The sequence below is a fragment of the Larimichthys crocea genome, chromosome XIII (genome assembly GCF_000972845.2).
Source record: "Larimichthys crocea isolate SSNF chromosome XIII, L_crocea_2.0, whole genome shotgun sequence".
Lineage (NCBI taxonomy): Eukaryota > Metazoa > Chordata > Actinopteri > Sciaenidae > Larimichthys > Larimichthys crocea.
Window position 1 is genome coordinate 20,100,777 of NC_040023.1, and position 21,366 is coordinate 20,122,142.

Sequence of the window (21,366 nt, forward strand, 5' to 3'; positions counted from 1 at the left end):
ATTAGTTATCAATCAGCATCTATTTTGATAATTGATTGTTTAGATCATTTAAAATCAAAATTGGGAAAGACTATTGAAATTTAGAGACCAACTGTTATTGATGAATCAAAAAAATAATCAGCATATTATTCAGTAATTAAATTAGTTTAGCTCTATGGGGCGGTGTTTAGCTCAGTTGGTAGAGCAGCCGCCCCATCTGCGAAGGCTCAGTCAGTGTGGAACACATGATGACACTTGACCTCTATATGTAAAGAATTTGATTAATTTTCCTAATCTGTTTGTCACTTCACTGTCCTGCAGTGCATTTTATTAAAAATGTAAAGGTTCCCAAGGAGTTTCTGACCTTTAGTCGTGCATAAGCACATGTGTGATCAACAGGAGGGGGTCAGCTGCAATGCGCCAACAAAAGCAAGGAAGAAGACGACTGCAAGCTAGACAAGCTAAACAATGCACACTTTACTTGAGGAAATACTTTAGAGGAATCAGCTTTATGAATATTTTATGAGGAAGGAAATGCACTCGACATGTTTGTTATACCTCAAGGACACACACTATCTGTTTTAGTGAGTAACACTGAATGTAAACATAATTTAAGTTTGTTTACAAGTGAACTCCACAGGGCCCCTTCAGAAAAAAAGAAGAAGAAATTGAAGAAATTCAATTTTGCAGTTATTCGAGAGATGTGAGAGTGATTGGCTGCCACAAAGTCAGGCACCTGAGCAGTTAGGGGTTTGCTGCCCTGCTCAAGGGAACCTTGGGAGGTGAACTGGCACCTCTCCAGTGCTCAAATCTGTGCTGGACATAAACCACGCTCTGATTCCCAAGCCAAGCCTCTATGGACTGAACTACTGCAAAGTTCAGCTGTAAGAATTTCGGATTTTGTGTGTCTCTGCAGTGCCTCTCTTGTCTCCTGGAAACTTACGTGTGTCGGAAGAGTGGTACAACCGTTTCAGGGTGACCTGGGATCCACCTCAGTCTCCTACAATGGGTTACAGGATCGTCTACCAGCCCATCTACGGTACATACGTTCTCTCACCCACACGCAGACACCTCTTGTGATGGAAGTGTAGAACCACAATAACAGACACACCTGCACACTTATTAAATTCTGTATGAAACCTTCATGTATAGTATAGTACACCCTCACACAGACACACACACGGGGATGCAGTGTTAGACTGGCCTGTTCTGGGAAGACCCACCAGCAACAAAAAGCACATACGAGCTGAAAAACAAGCTGCACTCAGGTTGTTTAGGGTTTTCCTGGTAGTTAGGCTTCTTTTTTTTTAAGCTTGAGGCTTCAAGGAAACATCAGTGATCCAGAGCTGAAATGAGACATTACCCTTCCTCATTTATTTATTGTCCTTAAGCTTCATTCAAAGCCAATTTTCACTGTTCTGTTGCTTCTCTAGTGCTAATAGTTTCATCCTTCCAAGACAAGGCTCCAGTCTTTATAGTTTCCATGTCTGTTTTTAGTCATCTAAACACAATTACGCTGTCTCTGAGGATCCAGCTTCAAGGCTGCATTCATTTGATTTTAGGAAATAAATTTCATCAGGCTGCTACTTTTTACTGTGAGAACCTGAGTACGTGGATGGAAGAAAAGTGCCTGTGTGTGCAAATGTCTTCACACACACATATATACAGCTACAATATACTTCATGTGAACCTAGATCCACTTAATGTAGCGAATGCAGACATGTACACACACAGATAACTATAAACACAGTCTGTTTCCTATTAAACAGTGTTCCAGGGGGTGGTGTGTTGTAAAGAAATGTACTGCTCCTCCTTTATTTATCTGTTTTTTTGTTGTTGTTGTTTTCTACTTCCATTGTTTTTTTTTACTTTCTTTTATTTTAGCCATTTATTGTATGCATGCAGGATTGTTATTACTTTGTTAAGCATTTTGGAGACATTGTGTTGAAAAGCTGCCGTAATAAAACAATGTTACTATTTTATATTTATTATATTTTAGTGGCCTAGAGGAGTGTGTGTGTGTATGTATGTGTGTTTTCAAGTCTGTATTCTGGGATCTTTGTGCAACCAGCCCCTGTCTACCACTGCTGTAGTTCAGTATGTGTGTGTGTGTATGCATGTATGTTTGTACAGTTCTGTGTATGTATGAGAAGATTGTGCAATGCAGTTTGCAAAGACAATGTTACAGATTTAACATGCAAAGTTCTTTGAAACAATGGGTCTTTGATTTCAGACAGACGTTGACAAAAGCAGTGCTTATTTCTAGCATGGCAAATGTCAACACTGACAGCTGAAATGAATAGATAATTAAGCCATCGTTAATATTAGTTATATAAGTTGACTGAAAACACGTCCCTGGCTTATTTTTATAAAATGGTTCCAGCTGTCTTGTTTTAAAACAAGAATCCTGTTAATAGACTCTTATATACGCACTATATGCAACATACAATCCTGTTGAAAGACAGAGGCTAGAGCTGCATGTTGCAGGCAATAACATCCTCACCAGCTGATGATTCATGTAGAAAACATGAAAACGGTAAAAGAACATAGGGGTATTTGCAAACAGTATTTGCTGTCTTGGGGAAAGAAAGCTTTTAGGATGAGGACTAACTCATGTTTAGAGCTAATGCTATCTATGGAACTAACCCACCAGTTTAATTCTAAATAAGATTAAAATGTTTTTGCAAAGTTTAAAATCTGTTTCCATAAAACTTCCTGGAAACTTGTTTTCTTAGATAAATAACTCCTCTCATTTTCTGCTCTCCTGCCTGTCTGTGCTCATGTATACATGTTTGTGTTGTTCTCAGTTCCAGGACCAATTCTGGAGAGAACAGTGGGTGAAGATGTGAACTCCATGCTCCTCTTGAATCTATTAAGTGGGACTGAGTACAGTGTTCAAGTGACAGCTTCGTACCCTGCAGGTCAAAGTGAACCACTTCTAGTGAATGCCAAGACAAGTAAGCATCCTCATCATACATGTGCAAACATCACTCAAACCTTGTTGTAAGAGCAGGTATTAGATGTGGATGTGATATTTTGATTGGCATGAATAGAAGAGGCTGGATTGCTGTTAGTTTGCTGTGACACACTGGCTAATGAAAGTGGGATTTTAATAATTGTAAATCAAACTGAGCTTTCACTAATGATAACCTAATATACTTTCATAATGAGCCCTAATGGGGGACATCGCCATCACTAGTTTTCAGTCTAAATCTGGCACAAAGGATGGTGTGACTAAAAGAAGCAGGAGGCAGACGCAGCAGCGGAAGATCAAACAAGTTTTGAGGATGGTGGAAAACATGAAAAACATGCAGACTTTAGTTTAATTACCAGCTGGTGAGAATAATCCATATAGATTTGGTATCAGTAGCTACAGTAAGACTTAATGCAGGCTGTAATGTCTCTGCCATCTAAAACAAATACACTGCCTGAGAGAAAAAGAGAGAGAGCGAGTAGTGTATGCAGTGTGGCCATATGTGCGCTGTTTGCATATACTTTCTTTAAACCCATTCTTAGAATACTGCTGTGTCACTATCTATTACCAAACATTTATGTTGTCTTTTTGGCTTACTGCCTTTCTGTGAGTATGTGTGTGAGCGGCCGTGTGGGGTTCACAAAACTGCTGCATCATCCCTTACTTTAAAATTTACTGTCTCTTGGGCTTAATGTTTGATTGTCCAGAAGGGACTCACCAAATCGCAGAGCACAAAATGGGATGAAAACAAACATATTCTAAATGTAATAGCTCATGAATATCTCAGTATTTCAGTATCTCATGCAGGTTAACACACACAGATATAAGATTTTTACTCTAAAGCTTCAAAGTCTTTACTTTGGAGGAAAATGTTGAGAAATAAAACATAAAGACTATATGTGGTGTGATTAATGGATTAATACATTATCAGCAATTAGAGGGGATTGATTTTAATACACAGATTATTTATCAATCTGTGCTGCAGTGATGTGCTATCCTTCATCTGTTCTTTAATGATCCCCCTTTTGGATGAATCACTACTCCCTCACTCCTCCATGTCTCCGTAAAGCTCTCATAATGAAAGATGCTTTCATCTCAGGGAGATGAAATATGAGACACTGACATGTAGATTTACCAGCCTTCCGTATTTAAACTTTACACTCTGTCCCTGGTGTGGCACTCGATGAAGGCACCTCTACTGTCTACATTAACAAATGTCAAGACCTTTTTTGCTTTTTTATAAGCCCCATTGCTATGCATACAGTATAAAAATATATAGCCTGTATATATCATAACTATATTTACATTTTGGGACAGTTTTCTAGTCTTATATGTGCATATTATATGTCAAATTGTATGTATGTATATTGATGGGGGAACTTAAAAAAGAATCATCACTAAATATTCAGCAGGACACACATCCTCTATCAGACGCAAGCATTTCACAGTGTACCGATACATTTTCAGATGCATTACATTTTCCTATATTACACAAGGCACAGTAAAAATTATTCTCCATATTTGTATTCTGCAGTAGAGTTACTGATTTATTAAATGGTAAGGTTCGGTCATTTGTCATTCTAATAAGGGAGCTACAGTAACATATTTCCCTGGGCACACTGCATTCATTGCAGCCTTACCATGGGAGCCAACTGGCATGGTTGCACCAATAAATTACACATACTAGCATGTAGCATTAAAAAAAGTAATTATTGGTACCTTGAGGATCATTGAATGAAATGAAACTGTTTCCCCTCAAATGAAGTTTTATGTAGTTTGTATTGAGGTGCTGACACCTCAGCTATACACTAAAAATTACTTTTCCCTGGGACCATTGAAGGGTGCACAGTCAATCTAGTCTCACAGATGGGTGCAAATATTTGGCTTCAAGGCAACCTTAACTCTCTCACTCACTAACACACAGACACGCACACACACACACACACACACACACTCACACACACACACAGACACACACACACAGACAAAGGTATTTTAAGACTGGCTGCAATAACTTCACATGGTCCACCTTGGTTTATATCCATGGCACTGATTTTATTTTGACCTTTTAGATAATAAAATCCACATCCTCAATTCCCTCGTCTTTTGGCACTTTTTATCTTTTACTTTTTTCTTTTTTCTTTCTCCCGCTCCTTGTTTTTTTTCTCTGTCCTAGTTTCCATGTTTTTTTTCTACGTTTAAACCGAGTTTTACATATTTCCACCCAAGCCTGGGAGGATACTTCTATTCACCAAAACACGTTTTGTGTGTTTTTAGACTTGTGCCAATTATTGCTGCAGACAAAAGAAGGGGCAGACATGTCTCACACGTCCCTTAAACTGCAAAATAACAAAGTTATCCTAAAATAAATGAAACTGTAGAATAAAACAAAAACATGAAGCCTAAAATCAACCTGCACCAGGTGCAGTCAACATTATATTTGGGGCCAGGAAATGATTGTGCAAACATTTCATCAGTTTGGATGGCCAGCCTCATGGCAATTGAGGCCAAATACTGAGCTTTGTGAACCTGCCATTTTCCTGTGCAAACATGTCAAATCAATTTTGTCTAAGGTAAACCACCAGCCTAGCACAGTTTTCTGACTATATGTACAAATCGCATACATGATGATTTTTATTTATTTATTTTTGCATGTTTCTGCATATGAGAGTGTGTTTTGTGTATCTTTGCATATTATTGAATGGAATGATGGCTTGTCATATGCATTATTCACTAGTATTTAAAATAAGGCACCTGCCATATGGTCCCAGCATAAAATATGCATTTACTGGCACAAGAGCCAAGTTTATTTTATACCATCAGCAAATTCCGTTAACAAGGGGGGAAAGAACGAGACGGAGAGAAAAGGAGTGAGAGTGGCCCCTGGGAGGTTTGCTTGCCTATGGTGCACTGAAACCTCACAACCAAACAAGCTTCAGATATTTAAATTGCTCTCTGTGTTTTGCATTTTGCTGCATCATGCCTCATTGTTTCTCCACAGGACCATTGAACACCAACAAATGTCTACAAAACGTCTACCCAACTGAATGTTGTAACTGTTGGTATAAATGCATTGCCACTACTTCCACTTTATATGAACGGTTCTTTGTCCATTTGATACTTATCAAAGACCAAAAATAAGAAGTTCAAGTTCCACTATTGCCTAAACCCAACTTTAATGCCGACTGCTCACTCAGTCACTTAGTCATTGTTTCGATGGTGTGAAGTATAGACATTTTGCAAAGATTTAGCAAATTAGCAGGCTTTGGGTCTTCAAGTCAAAAACATGTAGTCCTAGCTATAGACTATCAAACTCCACTTAGTCTATAGCTCTAGCACCTCAATTCTGTAAGTCTAATACCGGATGAGCTGCATTTTTTCATCTATTTTTACTCTCTGAACAAGTAAATTGGCTACATTTCTGCCAAAGTAGTTTACCTATTGAAATATCTCTGCAAAATAAGTCCCAATTCAACTAGAGAAAGACTTGGCAGCACTACAGCTAAGATGCAAAGTAACCTTAATGAATATAGTTTGCTGCAGACTTAAAAGGCCTTGTGGGCCACTGTTGGAAGAAATCCAGTCAGAGCACTATGTGGGTGAGTATCTCAGTCGTCTGGTGAAGGAGTCGCTGGGTGGTAGAGGGTTCTTACCAAACATGTGGCAGAGACAGTAAAGAAAATGGACAAGTTAATGGTTAGAAATACTGTAAATCATGAGTTATAAGTTGCATTACAATGTACAGTACATTGGTGCACTGCACTAAAGAAAAGAGATCAGCAGTACAGACTTTGCTATTCTACTTCATGCTTTTATTTGGTTGGTTATACTCATATAAAACATGTTGACACTGATTGTAGTCCTGCTGATTGCACATGTTCCCTTGTCATTTGATAGATTTAGTAATTAACTGTAATCTTTGAGACTTGTCTGTACATTAATCTCTCATGAACAGTTTTCTGTGTGCGTGTGTGTTTGCACATTGACCCATCACTGAGTCTTACAGGAAAACAGATTTAAAAAATACTTACTAAATTGATCATTCTGTCATTTTCTTATCTGCTTGTCTCTCTTATCTCCAGTGTTCCTCGGGGTCTCTGGCTTGTCAACCTACCAGGTGCGATACAATAGCATGTGTGTCCAATGGCAGCCTCTTCTACAGGCCACATTATACAGAGTCTCCATACAGTCTCCACTCAGTAAGTACATTTACTGTTTATGAGAGTGTATGACATATATCATGTCTAAACTGCAGTTTTCAGGCAGTAATTCTACACACACGTGCAGGCACACAGTTGATAGTTCCCTGTCCTCACCAACATTTCTGTGTGCACCTTAAGTCATCACAACATGTTTCCGCTTTCCACATGACAAATGAGGCTTTTGCCAGCTAAGTGACTGGAATACAATACAGTTACTAAATCAAAAGCTTTACTAGAGATCTGATATTTTGTGAGGTGGCTGGTTTGAACTCCAAATTCAGAATACTTTTCCTTATAGATTTACAGTCGGCTCTTGTTAAACTGTCTACTCTGTTTATTATTAACACAAAGACAAGTGAACGTAGCAGTCTCTCAGTGGGGGTATGTTACATGTGTTACATATACCTTTCACAGTCATCTCGTAATGATGTGACCCTCTGAGGAAATAAATGTTGTGTATTTCCGTCATTTTCACATGGCACTGGTTTACATTGTGAAGGATGTACATAAATCCCTCTGTATGCAGAAAGGAAAGGTGATATCATATGCACACGATCTCTCTCCAATAAACGACACAGGAGGAATCCGCTTAGAGAATTGCTCATGTCATCACGTCAGAAATAAAACGAATGAAGATACAGAGTGTGACCTTAAGAAGCTGTTTAATGCACAGCTCGCTCAGTTAATAAAAAAGGAAGACAGAAGGGGAAAATTAGCTCCTAAAAGTCAAAGAAAGAAAAGAAAGAAGAAAAAAATTGCACAAAATATCTACCAATGTCTATTTTAATTTAAATCGATCTTAAAAATATCAGTATAAACCTCACCTTTGTTATATTTTGCCCTTTAGCTTCTCATTGAATCAAGTGTCTAACGTATAAAAATCTTAATAAAACCACCATACAACGTGTCCTGTCGACAGGAGAGTATTTTAGAGCTGTTTCACTTACAGTGAACAACTTCAAGTTCAAGTTTTATTTTTATTTGTCCTCAGAGGGCAGTTGGTTCTGCAGCACAGGTTCATATAAAATCTACTGTAAAAGACAGAGTTGAAACAGTGACAACATTCTTGATTTTTCTCAGAAATAGAGATATTTTTCTTCATCGCTGTCATTCTTGCAACCACCTTATAGAAAATATCACATAGATTCCTGGTTGTCTCACCTGGATCTCTGCTCATTCTCTGAGAAACATTTGTCAGTGTTTATTTTTTAAATGTCAGCATTTGATAAAAGGTCACATACTGTAGGAAGCAATTGGTTTTCACTTACACAAATACCTCTGAGATGATAATGAAAAGCGATGCAGGGTTACATGGCAATATGGAAAGTAATTCTTCAGCTTTCAGTTGATATGAAAAAACTGTGTTACTTGCATTGATGTGTCGTAGATGAGGTTTTTACAGTCATGGCTCTGTGGCCAAAAATGTGGCCTGATCCATTTCAATGGGACCACTGTGTTGGTGCAGAGATCATATCAAGGACAGCTCTGGATAATGTGCCAGGAAGATGGTCTGGCCCTGTTCTTCCTGGGGACAATAAAATTTCATGCACTGTACTTTGCACAAATCTGAAAATCGTACAAACGGTGGAGAAAATAACCAACTCTCAGAAAAAGAGCTTTCAATCCTCCTGTTTCCCTCAATTGAAGTGTTCTAAAAATAGACTAGTTAGACTTGGAATAGTTTGACATTTCGGAAAATGCACTTATTTACTACACTTTGTTCTTACTACATATATTTTCATGCCAAGAGTTGGATGAGAAGATCTCCCACTCCCCTGTTTGTGTGCTAACATAAAATATGAAGCTACAGCTAACGGGGGATTATCTTAGCTCACTTCTGGAAGTCACTGCAGCCAGCCTGTGAAATAGTTACAGCAAGTAACTCCCCATAAAACTAAATATAAAATGTATGAGTAAAATTTAGAGGTAGATGTTTTGGGTTTATTTTCCTTTTGGATGTTTTGGATTATGCTAAGCTAAGCTATTTCGTCTTCTGGCTAAAACAAGCTGAAATACTCGCCTATAAAACTGATGAATTAAAAGCTTTATTTATTTATTCCACTGATGCTTTTCAATGACGTTCATCATTTGATGCCTTGCTTCTTCCTGTGTAAACTTACTGGACAACAACCAGGACATAAAAGTCTCAGACGTTTTGACTTGTCCGAGCAGGAGAGACACAGGTGTGACTAATAACATTAACGCTGACCCTGCTCCACTTAGCATTGACAGTGCCACACCTGAATTTAATGCCGTCGTTAACGTATTTTCATGACAGGGTTCCAGTAGACGGTTGGAGGCTAGTGTCGATTTAAATAAATGCGAGAGCTGGCAGGTAAACGTGCAGATTAGAGACATGAATAAAACTGCTTCTGCTTGAAGGAAACATGCGCAGTAAGTGATGCGGATGCACCTTTTTATTGCCCTTTACTGTCAGAACACGGACATGAAAAAGGAGAAGGAAGATGTCTCTCTTCCATCTTCCTTCCCTCCCGTACTTTTTTTATTTATCTCCGTCGCTCCCTCTCTCCTGTATGAGCAGTGACTGGATATTCTAGCTGGAGTTTAAAGATTTGGTTTAATCCACGCTGAGCCAACCAGCTGCTTAAACACCTTCTCGGATGGAAAAGCGCAGCCTCTCTGTGACAGTTGTTTCCCTAAACTTTATTATCTATGGCCATTTCCTGTGCGGAGGAGGAGCTAATTTGTCATTCTTTGAGATGAGAGACACATTGGGAAATAGAATTAGACTAATGAAACTGACAAACTACAAAGTGAATGTGCTTTTCCAGTTTCCAGTTTGTCCCTTTTTGGCTGCCAATGTAAATTCTCTCTCTTTGTTTTAATGCTGTCTTTCCTTGGAAGTGTTTGCAGTCTGCAATCCAAAGGAAATTTGCAGGAAGAAAGAAATCAATAATGTTTTAAATTTTTCAGTGGATATAATAATGATTTTCCCCACATTTTAGCTGTGCCACTGTCTAGTTACCATACTTTTGGTGCAGTAAGCCAGGCTTCAGCAATAGGAGCTGGAAATCGTAATACCTGAATCTTGAATTCTACTTTCTGTGAGAAAATAAAGTATTATTTGTATGTGTTTATAGAATTTGTTGTGGATACTCAAAAATGTATCGATCTACAGATGAATGCAAGGTTTTCACATCAAGTTTACATTTCCACATGACTTGAGCATGCTTGTGCAGTGTAGTGAATGAGTTCTGCTTCTGCGCTTCAGCAGTTAAGCTTTAATGTGCCCTTAAGCCAGGCACTTTGCTACCTGACAGCTCCAATAAAGCTGCATCCAGCTCTAAAACTGAGTGATTATACTTAGCAGCTTCCAGGCTTGGATTCGATGCAGAACATTGCTTGTAAATACAGTTAATCTGAAACAGGAGCTTCAGAGCGATTTGATCCTATTTGATTCTATGAGTGTTGATCCAAACTTCAGCCTCTGTAAGTATTTTTTTGTTTTCTTTGTTCACTTGCAGATGGTCAGAAGCAGGAAGTGAGCCTGGGAGGTGGTGCATCCCGACAGTGTTTCTATGACCTCAGTCCGAGCAGCCAATACCAGATCAGCGTCCACACCCAGATGCAAGGAATGGAGGGACCTTCTGTCTCCATAACTGACATGACGCGTATGTTGCAAATCTTTTTAGGAACATTTTAAACTCTCACTCAACCCTTTTATGCCCTGTTTTTACACTCATTTCTTGTCCACTGTCTCCTTTCTTCATCATTTTTTAAAGTTATACCCTCACTTATTATCCCCGGTTAAGCCTTCCAGTCTCGCTGTACCTCTCTTTTTCCATCTGCCACCTGTGAACCTCTGACATGCATCTGTCACTTACACCTTCTCTGCTGTGCTCAGTCTCTGTCTCTATCTGTCTCTGCCTCTATCTCTATCTGTGTAAAGACAGAGGCTGATGTTGCAGTTCATTGGTCAGCAGAGGAGCTGAGGAGAACCGAACAGCTCCGGGGACCAGGGGGGGTTTAGCTCATCATAGATAGATGGATAGATATGGTCTCAGATACACACACACAAACACACTGTTGTGTTGTTTGTAACAGTTGTAGGTTTATAGACAAGTGAAGTGAAAGTAAATGTACTAATTATGTAAAATAGTTCCTGTGAAGGTACTAAATTACACTATTCATTATAATTACTGCTGCATTAACATATAACCAGAATTTGGATCTATAGAAATACTTTATAGCATATACAATGATGACATGCTTGGTGTGCCATAGCTGCCACACAAATGTGAGTAAATGAGTAAAGACAGAATACTTCCCCCCAACATGTGGTGTAGAAATACAGTAAGTAGCATATAAAGGGAATATTAAGAAACATAAAGTACCTCAAACTCATTCTTTATTTGTTCACAGATGCACACATTGATATTATCTGTCTGCGATTTGTCTAATATTTTTAGGATGGGAGACAGTAAAGGTGAACAATGGACAGAAAGAATGACATCAAGCAACTATAATGAGTCGGACATGAACCTCAGTGACATTTACGACAAACTCCCACCAACCCTGACTGAATCAAACAGATTATTTACCAGTTATCATTTCTGTCTTTTGCAATCATTTTATCTACTTTCATGAAGTATGTGCCCCCTCTGTGGGCAGTCACAAGTGTTTCCAAGATGATTTACTTGCTGACACTGGTTTGACAGAACCCACTGCTTTCTGCAAAGTAATTGGCTTGGCACTGAGGCATACCTTAACCTGGGGCTGTTTTGACTCTAAAAAACAACCTCTGGTCAGGCTGATACTAGACTGATGAAAATAGTACTTTTTCTGTCTCCAACTTACAGAAAAAAAGAAAGAGAGAGATATATATAGAAAGAAAGTAGGAAGATAAAGTCTGATGACTGCAACTCGGTGATGGAAAGTATGATAGAGCAGCTGGATTGATCATGAACGCGTTGTTGTTGCATTGTTGTAAATACAGATTGCACTAGAAATCTTTCTTCTGTAAAGGTCTAGAACTAAGCTGTTGGAGAAAGGAAAAGGATTAGGACACTTTCAGCTTAATAGAAACAGCCTACTTCTGTCTCATTGTGTGAGCTCATTGACTGTGTGTGTGTGTGTCTCTGTGTGTGTGTGTGTGGTCGGCTGATAAACCCGATGATGGTGCCACTTGTCACTGCCATCATGATCGATGACCTTGTCTTGTTTCCCTGTGTGTGTATGTGTGTCCAGTGCCAGAGCCCACTCAAGCTCCAACTGAAGCCCCCACCACAGAGCCGCCTCCCACTATCCCGCCTGCCAAAGAAGGTGAGCAAGAAACCTAACAGAAACACACACACTCATATTATTCCTCTAATGTCGTAGGTCTTCTTCACGGTGCGTTGATTACTCTCTGTGGTAACTGTAGTCACTTTACACACCATAGTTTCTGTATTTTTGTTTCTACAAAGCCATGCAGGCAAACCTGAAACCATTAAACACAGTATACGCCAGCTGTCATTAACAAAATTATGCACAGTTTACAGCAGCAGGTGCTTGCAATATATCTAATGTCAGTGTTTTATGTTTATGAGATGGTTGTAGGAGTTTATTTCCAAAAAGGCAACACTCAAGTGAGTCAGTGTTTTCATCTTTTCAGTGTATGCTTGTTATTGACAGATTATGATATTTACAGGTGGCTTACTTAAATATTTAAAATATTTTATTGTGAAATTGTGATGCACAGCTATTCAGATGCATTTGGGTGTGTACATTTGATTTGCATTTATTAACTCTGATGCACTTACAGTCTTCGTAAAATTTCACCAGGATTTGTATTGGTAGATTATGGATTAAAAGGGACAAAAAAAAGATTGAATGGGACATCGCTATGTATTAAAATATAACAATGTGCACAGAGTAGTAGATTTACTGTTAAATATATAACTATGATCAACACAACACAACAACAAAAGTTTACAACAGGTTATTTTTAACCTGTTGTTAGTAACTTTGTTATGTCACTCTGTACTCTTTATACAGCTGTGAGCTGTACTTAGTTTCCAAACATAAACAGTGACCTGCAAGGAAATTTGGGGTTTGGTGGAGGAGGGGTTGTAACAAAATAAGGGAGAGTAAATTTAAGATAAGCAAAAAGGAGAGGTAAAAAAAACAAAACCCTTGAATGTCTCACACAGGAAGTCCACGAGATATTTACTATCTTCTACAGTGACTTTAGTATGTGAACTTTACACGGGCTTCTGTGAGCTGCAGCTTATGCCAAAATAAAGAAATACTACTCTAATCCTGTTTTATTAGCTCGTTACTTCAGGCTCAGTCACTACAGTGACCTCGGCCCAAATACAAGTCACAAACAGGGCACACTACCTCCATCGTGTAGGGTGCAACTGTGATTGACAGGTAACTCTAGAGTATGTGCAACTAGCTTTCCAAAACCTCAAAGATGCTATAATATTAACACATTAACACTGTAAGTGATTCTTTTTTTTTTCATAAATGTTGTTTAAATCATCTGCAGCCTAAAATAGCAAATCAAACATTGACCATAACAACCTAATGCCTAAGAAATACCTTTTCTTCAAACCTTCCATTCAAGCTGCAGCAGTAAATGACTCATGAAATAAATAATATTCTTACTGTCGAGGATTTTTCCAAATGGCCTGACAAGGCTGGAAAGATTAGGAACAAAGGGGTACAAGTTCATAGTCGTACCCTCCACCTCCTACTCAGAAGAGCCTTCTCTTCTGTTCCTGTCTGGTGGGCTCAGGTAAAAGAGCACCACAAAGTCCACAGACATGAACCGACACACCTGCTGAGCCCGCCTGTAAGCATTTCTGTCTAAGTTTCTGACCTTTGTCAGACCAATGCCTCTGTCTGTAATGACAGGCAACCTTTACTCAGGACAGAACCACAAAGACGGGAAAGAGAAAGTAAAAGTGCACGTGGGTCTGTAGGTGGAAGAGAGACAGAAAACAGCCAGAGGAAGTGAATGAAACCGTGATGGGCAGGATGAGAAAAACAGGCAGGGATAGGTTTGCAGACAAAAAACAGAGGGGGAGTAGACAGAAAGAGAGACAAATGGGGAGAAAGACAGAGGAGGCAACAGACAGAAAAATAAGTGAGAAAAATATGTGCAGTATAAAAAGCATAGAAAAAGATGGTGATGAGTTGTGAGTATTCAAGACAATAACAGGCAGACAATGGAAAAGTCTCAGTAATATCACAGCTTTCATCAAAATCAGACACATAAAACCTTGTCATCAAAACATTTTCCAGTTGACCTTCAACTTGACATTTCTGACAAGCATGATAGCTCCACTTATGAAGTTCTGTAAAAATATATGACAATAGCATTCGTCTCTTGAGAAAAACTTCTCTTCTCTTCTCTTCTCTTCTCTTCTCTTCTCTTCTCTTCTCTTCTCTTCTCTTCTCTTGCATTTACAATTACAATTACTTTTCCTCATAAACAGCATAGACACAGTGGAGATCTTTCCCCTGCTTTTCTGGAGGTTGACATGGTCGCGAGCAGGATTTGGAATTTAGTGAAGAACTGGAGTTTGAAAACTCGTTAAAACCACAAAACAACTTTACGGCAGCTAAGATAAGGCTTCTGGGAGTCATTGAGAAACCTGAGAAGAATAAAAAAAAGAGGGAAAAGAAAGTCAGTGCTGGACCTGGAATATGAATGAGCAGCTTACGGAAGGAGAAAAAATACACAAACCTATTGGATATAGCAAAATTTCAGAAATCTCTTTTTTTGTGTACCTTTTATTCTTATAAACTCTACCTTGTAAAAAAATTAATCTCAGGACCCAGCTTTTGCATAGTAACCCTGGATGAACCGTGGATGTATATTTGCAGTGCTTCATACTATGCATATTTACTCTGAGTCTGAATATATTAGGCAGCCAGCCAGTTAACATTCAAGTTACGCTTTGTCCTTTGCTAACCTTCAGTCTGTATGAAATTACTTTTTTACATGCAGAGACAAAATGATGTGCTGACTAAATATGTATATTTTCTCCGTCTGTCCGTCTAGTTTGTAAGGAGGCCAAGGCTGACCTGGCGTTCCTGGTTGACGGTTCCTGGTCCATCGGCGACGACAACTTCATGAAGATCACACGTTTCCTCTACAGCACCATGGGATCGCTGGATCTGATTGGACCAGATGGCACCCAGGTCAGTCATTAAAGGCGCTCCAGTCAGGATTTGTGGGGCCGATCCTGATGTCCTACAGTTGGTTATTGGGAGCAGTTAGAGCTTAACAAATAAACAGTGTTTCCCTCTGAACGTCAGACAGATAGAGCGTAACTGTGGAGTGGAAGGGAGGATATATTTCTATGTCCGGTAGGTTATTTCACCATTATAGCGCCACCTTATTCTGGTGTTTTCTTGTTTTAGTGAGTCTTCTTGTATCATGTAGGAACGGACACTGTTAGTAGTATGTTTAATAAAGTTGGCCAAAAAACACAACCCCCATCGTTTTTTCACCCACAATCCCATTTTCACAGGTGAGCCATCTGTGGAGGATGCTGGCTGTTAATATACCTTGGAGGCCCACTGATTTGTGTACTTAAAATTTTTGTGTTATCTTATCGACTATCCTAATTAAAGGCCAACGATCAAACTATTTAGTGCGAACATTGTCTGATAACAGTGGCCGATCAGTCAGAGCACCCTTATCAGTCACTGAATCCACAGGTCATTTTAAGGTCTAATCTCAAAGAGAAAGCTCTGAATAGAATAAAACAGAAAAGAACAAGTTTTACTTGTATGCTTGTAGCATACTTCAGTCCCAAATGCATCATTATATGGGGGAAGATCTCTGAATTAAAAATGTTAGACTTCAGTCTTGTCCTCTAGTCCTCTAGGTCTGAATAATGGTGCAGTAAGTCTCCGTGGAGAGCTGGTATTCACATTTATGACTGCTAGTGGTTCTTGTGTCTAGTCTAAATGTCTGCGTCTAGTGAAAATTACTGTATTGCCAGTTTGTACAGTGTCATAAGTTAACCAACAGAAATACAAATGTGCCTAAGGCTTTTAATTTTTGTTCGCCGGCTTTGTAATTTATTCTCTTTGTTATAGCACTTTTCTGCTGAAAAATGCACGCTCATGGGAAAAGGAATGTAAAGCAGATGCTGGGGATAGAGCCAAAAGTAGCCACACTGAAAACCATAAAAATTGCAAAATAAAGAAATTACATATCATCTGTGGGTGAAGAACCCAGCACACCCACAGTAGAAGAAAATGGTGTGAAAATATCTATATATTTGTGTATATTGTATTTTTGTGGATAATCCCCCCCATAAAGAAATATTACATACCCCCGTGGAATCTGCAGACGGAGGTTTGTAATCTTTCTAGTCGTGGTGATTTGCAAACACAGCACAGTGTCAAACATACAATAAAATACACATGCAGCAACCTACGGCCCCCTTAACTTTTCTGCTCTCATCCGCTGCCAACCATTTTTAATATACTGCAACCCATTTCACCTGCCACCAGAGAAAAATACTTTAATGACCTTACTGTTCTTTCTAAAACCAGACTTTCATTCAGTAGATAATGGAATAATGGAGACAGGATGTTGTACATCCAAGATAAAAGGATTGAAAGTGATTTAAGGTCATGACTTCTTCTTGGGATCTACAGTTTGCTTTCTATAACCTGTTAGTGATTCTTTTTTTTTTTGTTTGACTCTCACTGTGACATTTCTGACGATAATGGAAATTATGGACATTACCGACAATTGACCAAGTAATGAATCTTGAACAGTCCGAGTTTACTCTTCACCCTTTTGACCAATGTGGGCTTCGTTGTTTGAAGAAGGCTGCTGCTGTTGAAATAAATTGCAGAGCAGAATTTCAAATAATTTTCTTTGGCTGTCCCCTGACAAATCAGTGTGGCCACAGCCTTGTTTGTATAGAAAAGTTTAGAAAAGTGAGGAGGAACTTTAAACCCCTTGTGAGTCTTTACTTTCTGGAAAGACCTTTTTTTTTTTTTAGTTGCTGTGCAGCATTCGATTAACTGCTCATTTGCTGGAACCGTGTTTTGTGCCAGAAGACATTACTTTTCTGGCAGGAGGGGTGGTCTAAGTCGAAATGCATTAAAAGCTGGACTAAAGATCAGATGGCTCATATATTGACTATTACGCTACACTATTATCAGCTTGATTCTTTAAAATGCACCATGCAGTTACTACAGTGAATATTAGCATCTCCACAGGATCATTCATGTATCAGGTTCATCAGTAGAAATGTCAGGCTCTAACTTGAGGCAGTAGCTCTCTTTTGTCATTGTGAACTAATTTCTTTGTGCCTCTTGCCTGCATGCCCCCCCCCTTACTATGTCGGCAGAGCTCAGCTGGTTCATTTGTCACACTGTAGAGGTGCTTGCTAAACCTTTTTCTTTCATTTGTGTACTTTGCTACCTTTACTGTGCCCCATAACTCTCTGGCAGTAGGCTACCAAGAGTAAAACACTGGCTGTAATGTGAGAGTTGGCTGTACAGTAAAGACTGGCTGGTAAATGTAGGCTGCTCTGAGCCAACAACAGCACCATTAGCAGTCTGGAGGTAATGATAGTTGTTCGCCCCTCTTAGAGTAAGCCAATTAGATTGATTGTAGCTCTGATTTGGATATACAATATATACATATATCTTAGTGAATTTACACCTAGAGACTTGCATAAAATAAGGCTGTAATGAACCCATTTTACATTATGAACTTTTACCTTGTGCGCTCAGTGTGAAAAATATTAAGACCACCACCACTTCACCAGGTGAAAAAAGGTGAAATCTGTGACCTGTTGTTGCGTTTGCCCATTAAATGTTAATGTGAAACCATAAAAAGTCACATTTTGGGTTCTTGTGTGAAAAGTACAGATGAATTAGTACAGTATTCACTCTTTAAGCACACCCAATTACGTTTCATTCAGCGAACAAAAGCAGCATCTGTTGATAATGTTGTTCGCTGTTCAGAAGAAATACAGAAATTGTTGTTGATAATGAGGTAAGTATTTGTTGTTTTGGGCTGAAAACACACACATTTTGCTTCATTACACTCACATAATGGCATAATTTGGCCTCATTTTTTGAAGGAAGCAGAAACAGACCTGCACAAGTTTCAGTCGTACTATGACCAATGTGAGTGTGGGAAGACTTGTCCTTTAAAGCAAGTTTGAAACACCAGGAGCCCAGAAGAATGCAATTTAACTTCATAAAATTTGATTTGAACTGACATCACTTATCTTTTTGCCTGTCTGTCTGTCTGTCTCTGCCGCTCTGCAGGTGGCCATTGCTCAGTTCAGTGACGACGCTCGGACAGAATTTCAGCTGAGTTCCCATGGCAACAAGGAAGCACTACTGGAAGCTATTCAGAAGATCAGATACAAGGGCGGAAACACCAAGACAGGTCAGAACAATGTATTAGTAAGATTAATGTAGTAATAGGTCATGCAGTACAATATGTCAACAGCACCTTCTCTTCAACCTGTTGAAGAAACAATCCTGGTCCATTAATTGCTTTTCTGGAGCTTTCGATCGTCTCACACAATCTCCCTCAGCTGAAAGAGTTTATCCATTTGTTGTGGTTCGTGTAATACACAAACCCCAACCCAGTGTTGCCCATAAAGTTGGAATACAATATTTGTACCTCTTCTCACGAAATGATTGTGACAATGTGATTTATTTTTGATATAGTGTATCTTCTCAAAACTTTACTGAGCAATCTAATGTTAATGAAATTAATTCAACTATATGGGCAACACTGTATGTTAAAATTTAAATTTTTCAGGGCACTGAAAGGATGTCTTGTTCGTGTTAGCTTCAGGCTGGAAGTTTATTCTTAAATTTGGAAGGAGTTTTTTTATAAAACTCACCACCATCTCAACACAAGTTCCACTGTGGTGTGGTGAGATGTTTTTTTTTTTTTTGTCAACAACTTATTTTATATCAAGAATGAACTGCATATGTCAGCTCAAAAGAACCAGCTTTGATAAGCACATTTGAAACTCGGAAAAGACATTAATGTAGGGTCTGGATGTATTACAAGCAGTTTGTGGTTTTAAATCTGTTGCAGCGTTCATGTGGAAGTGTCCAACCGTGCTAGTACACACAAAGTGAATATCATTACCCTCAGTGCGTTAATGTGGCTCTACAGGTAATGCTGGTTGTACAGAGGAGTCTCCTAATGTCTGGGCCATGGCTCAGTGTCTGTTCAGAGTAATTGTGTCCTTGAGCTTTCCTATCAGCCCCAGGGCTGATCACACTATCCTCTCCACACTTATCCCTTCCTCTCCCTTCCAAATTCCTCTTTCTCTTCTTGCCAACACTCTACTGTCCTCTCCTTCCTGTCTTTGAAGCTTCATCTCTTCTGTCCTCTGCATTTTCACTGTTTTCCTTCTCTTCCTCTCAATATTCCTATTTTTGTCCTGTATTTTTCCCACATCTTCAACTTCCTCCACTGTTTCACTAGACTGCTCTTCATCATCTCCTCTTCTTTCCTAAAAATGTCTCCTTTGTCCTTCTTTGTTTTGTTCTTATCATTCATACCCTTTAAACATGTAGATCCAGCGTATTGTCTTATACTGTACTTTTAACAGGTGGCAATTTAGCTGACAAAGCTGTGTGTGTGCGTGTGTGTGCACTCCTGTGTGTGTGTGTGTGTGTGTGTGTGTGTGTGTGTGTGTGTGTGTGTGTGTGTGCGCGCTCCTGTGTGTGTGTGTGTGTGTGTGTGTGGTCTACAGTAGAAAATAAACCATGAAATTTCATCTTCCTTGCACAAAGAGAAAGAGGAGGCAGCCAGCTCTCACAAGGTTAGGCTAATGCTCACAGATTCACAATTTCTCTGTCTCCCTTTCCCCTTATCTCTTTGTCTCTCACCCACACACATGCACACACACACAGAGTACATGCACATGCACCACCTCAGCGTAGAATTAATCTTCTTCAGGAGCTCAAACATAATGCCTATTCTTCAGGCTGTCCTTATTTCCTCCAGAGGCACCCACACAGATTATTGTCTGTATTTGTGGATTATATTTTAGTTTATATGATAGGTTTATTTTACATATTTATTACAATATATAATGTAAANTTTATTTTACATATTTATTACAATACAAAATGAAATGCACTTCAGGGAGAAGCAAACATTATTTCCTTTTCTATTTAATGAAGCTTTTTCATGCCTCAGTTTCGATATTTTCCCCCTCCTTTGTGAATTTTGACTCTAATATGGTACTAAACTATACAAACACTATACTGTACAAACACATATTCTGGAGACTGTGCCTAAACCTCCTTAATTCCATCTTACTCCATTTACAGGAGGTAGTTTCTCTGGCTTTCAGGACTGAAGCTTGCTTAAAACCCGAAAATCGTTTTTGCTCTCCAAACCCAAACTATTTCCTTTTTTCATTCTTAAACCTCAACTTCTCCTCAAAGACCCCATCAGGGCCCCTTACTGTGCCTAAATCCCCAAAGCTCTCAGAGAAAAGACTGTAGTCTGCTGCCTCTTTAACCCTGAGCCTCTGGCTGATACATCTGTGTGGATACAACCGCTGGCCAACAAGAAACCCCACAGCTTTAATGCCTTTTTTATGTTTTTACTGTAAATAGGTAGTCTATTTTATATCCTCTGTCCTCTAACCCTTGGGTCAAACAGACACATTGAAAATGCATTTTAAAATGTGACATACATCCACAGTAAAGTTACAAAGTACTGATGAGTTCCAGAGAGGATTGTCTGGATGGTAGATTCAGTTTCACAATTATGTTCAGCCGTTATGATGAAATTTGTTTATTTTAGAGAGCAACCTGCTTCACGTTTGCTCATTGTGTCACATCTGGAAACTACCCACTAACCCCCCACTCTGTGGGACAGTTGGCAACAGAGCTGCTGCAGGGATGAGCATATTTTTCAATGGCAATTCAAAGGTTCAAGGGGGAGGGAGAGCTCCTTATTCACCTTCTTAGCCGGCTTGTAGTCATAAGCCTTTTCTGTACACCCATTTTATAAACAATATGTAAATTATTCTGCCTTCTTTAAGATGTTACAGTCTGTTTTTCCCCCACTGTCATTTCCCTGTAATACGAGTGTGAGGGAAGAGTATGTTGAGGATTCAGAGGGTTGAAGCTGATATTCTGGGATTTGGCTTTTCACTATGCATTTATTCATTAAGGCATTAGTGAGCCACTGACTGGCTTAGTGAATGATTGATTTAATGTAGCTGTAGC

At 39.1% G+C, this 21,366-nt stretch overlaps 1 protein-coding gene across 4 annotated transcripts in view; it reads left to right on the top strand.

Moving 5' to 3' along the window:
* Nucleotides 1-21,366, top strand: part of col14a1a (collagen, type XIV, alpha 1a) — a 125,051-nt gene that overhangs the window by 48,295 nt on the left and 55,390 nt on the right. For all 4 annotated transcript variants that reach the window (XM_027286037.1, XM_019256895.2, XM_027286036.1 and 1 more), the window contains 7 exons: nucleotides 896-1,018; nucleotides 2,787-2,936; nucleotides 7,036-7,152; nucleotides 10,641-10,787; nucleotides 12,364-12,438; nucleotides 15,170-15,309; nucleotides 18,418-18,541. In XM_027286037.1, the coding sequence (XP_027141838.1) occupies nucleotides 896-1,018; nucleotides 2,787-2,936; nucleotides 7,036-7,152; nucleotides 10,641-10,787; nucleotides 12,364-12,438; nucleotides 15,170-15,309; nucleotides 18,418-18,541 (876 nt within the window). The remainder of the gene's footprint in view (nucleotides 1-895; nucleotides 1,019-2,786; nucleotides 2,937-7,035; nucleotides 7,153-10,640; nucleotides 10,788-12,363; nucleotides 12,439-15,169; nucleotides 15,310-18,417; nucleotides 18,542-21,366) is intronic.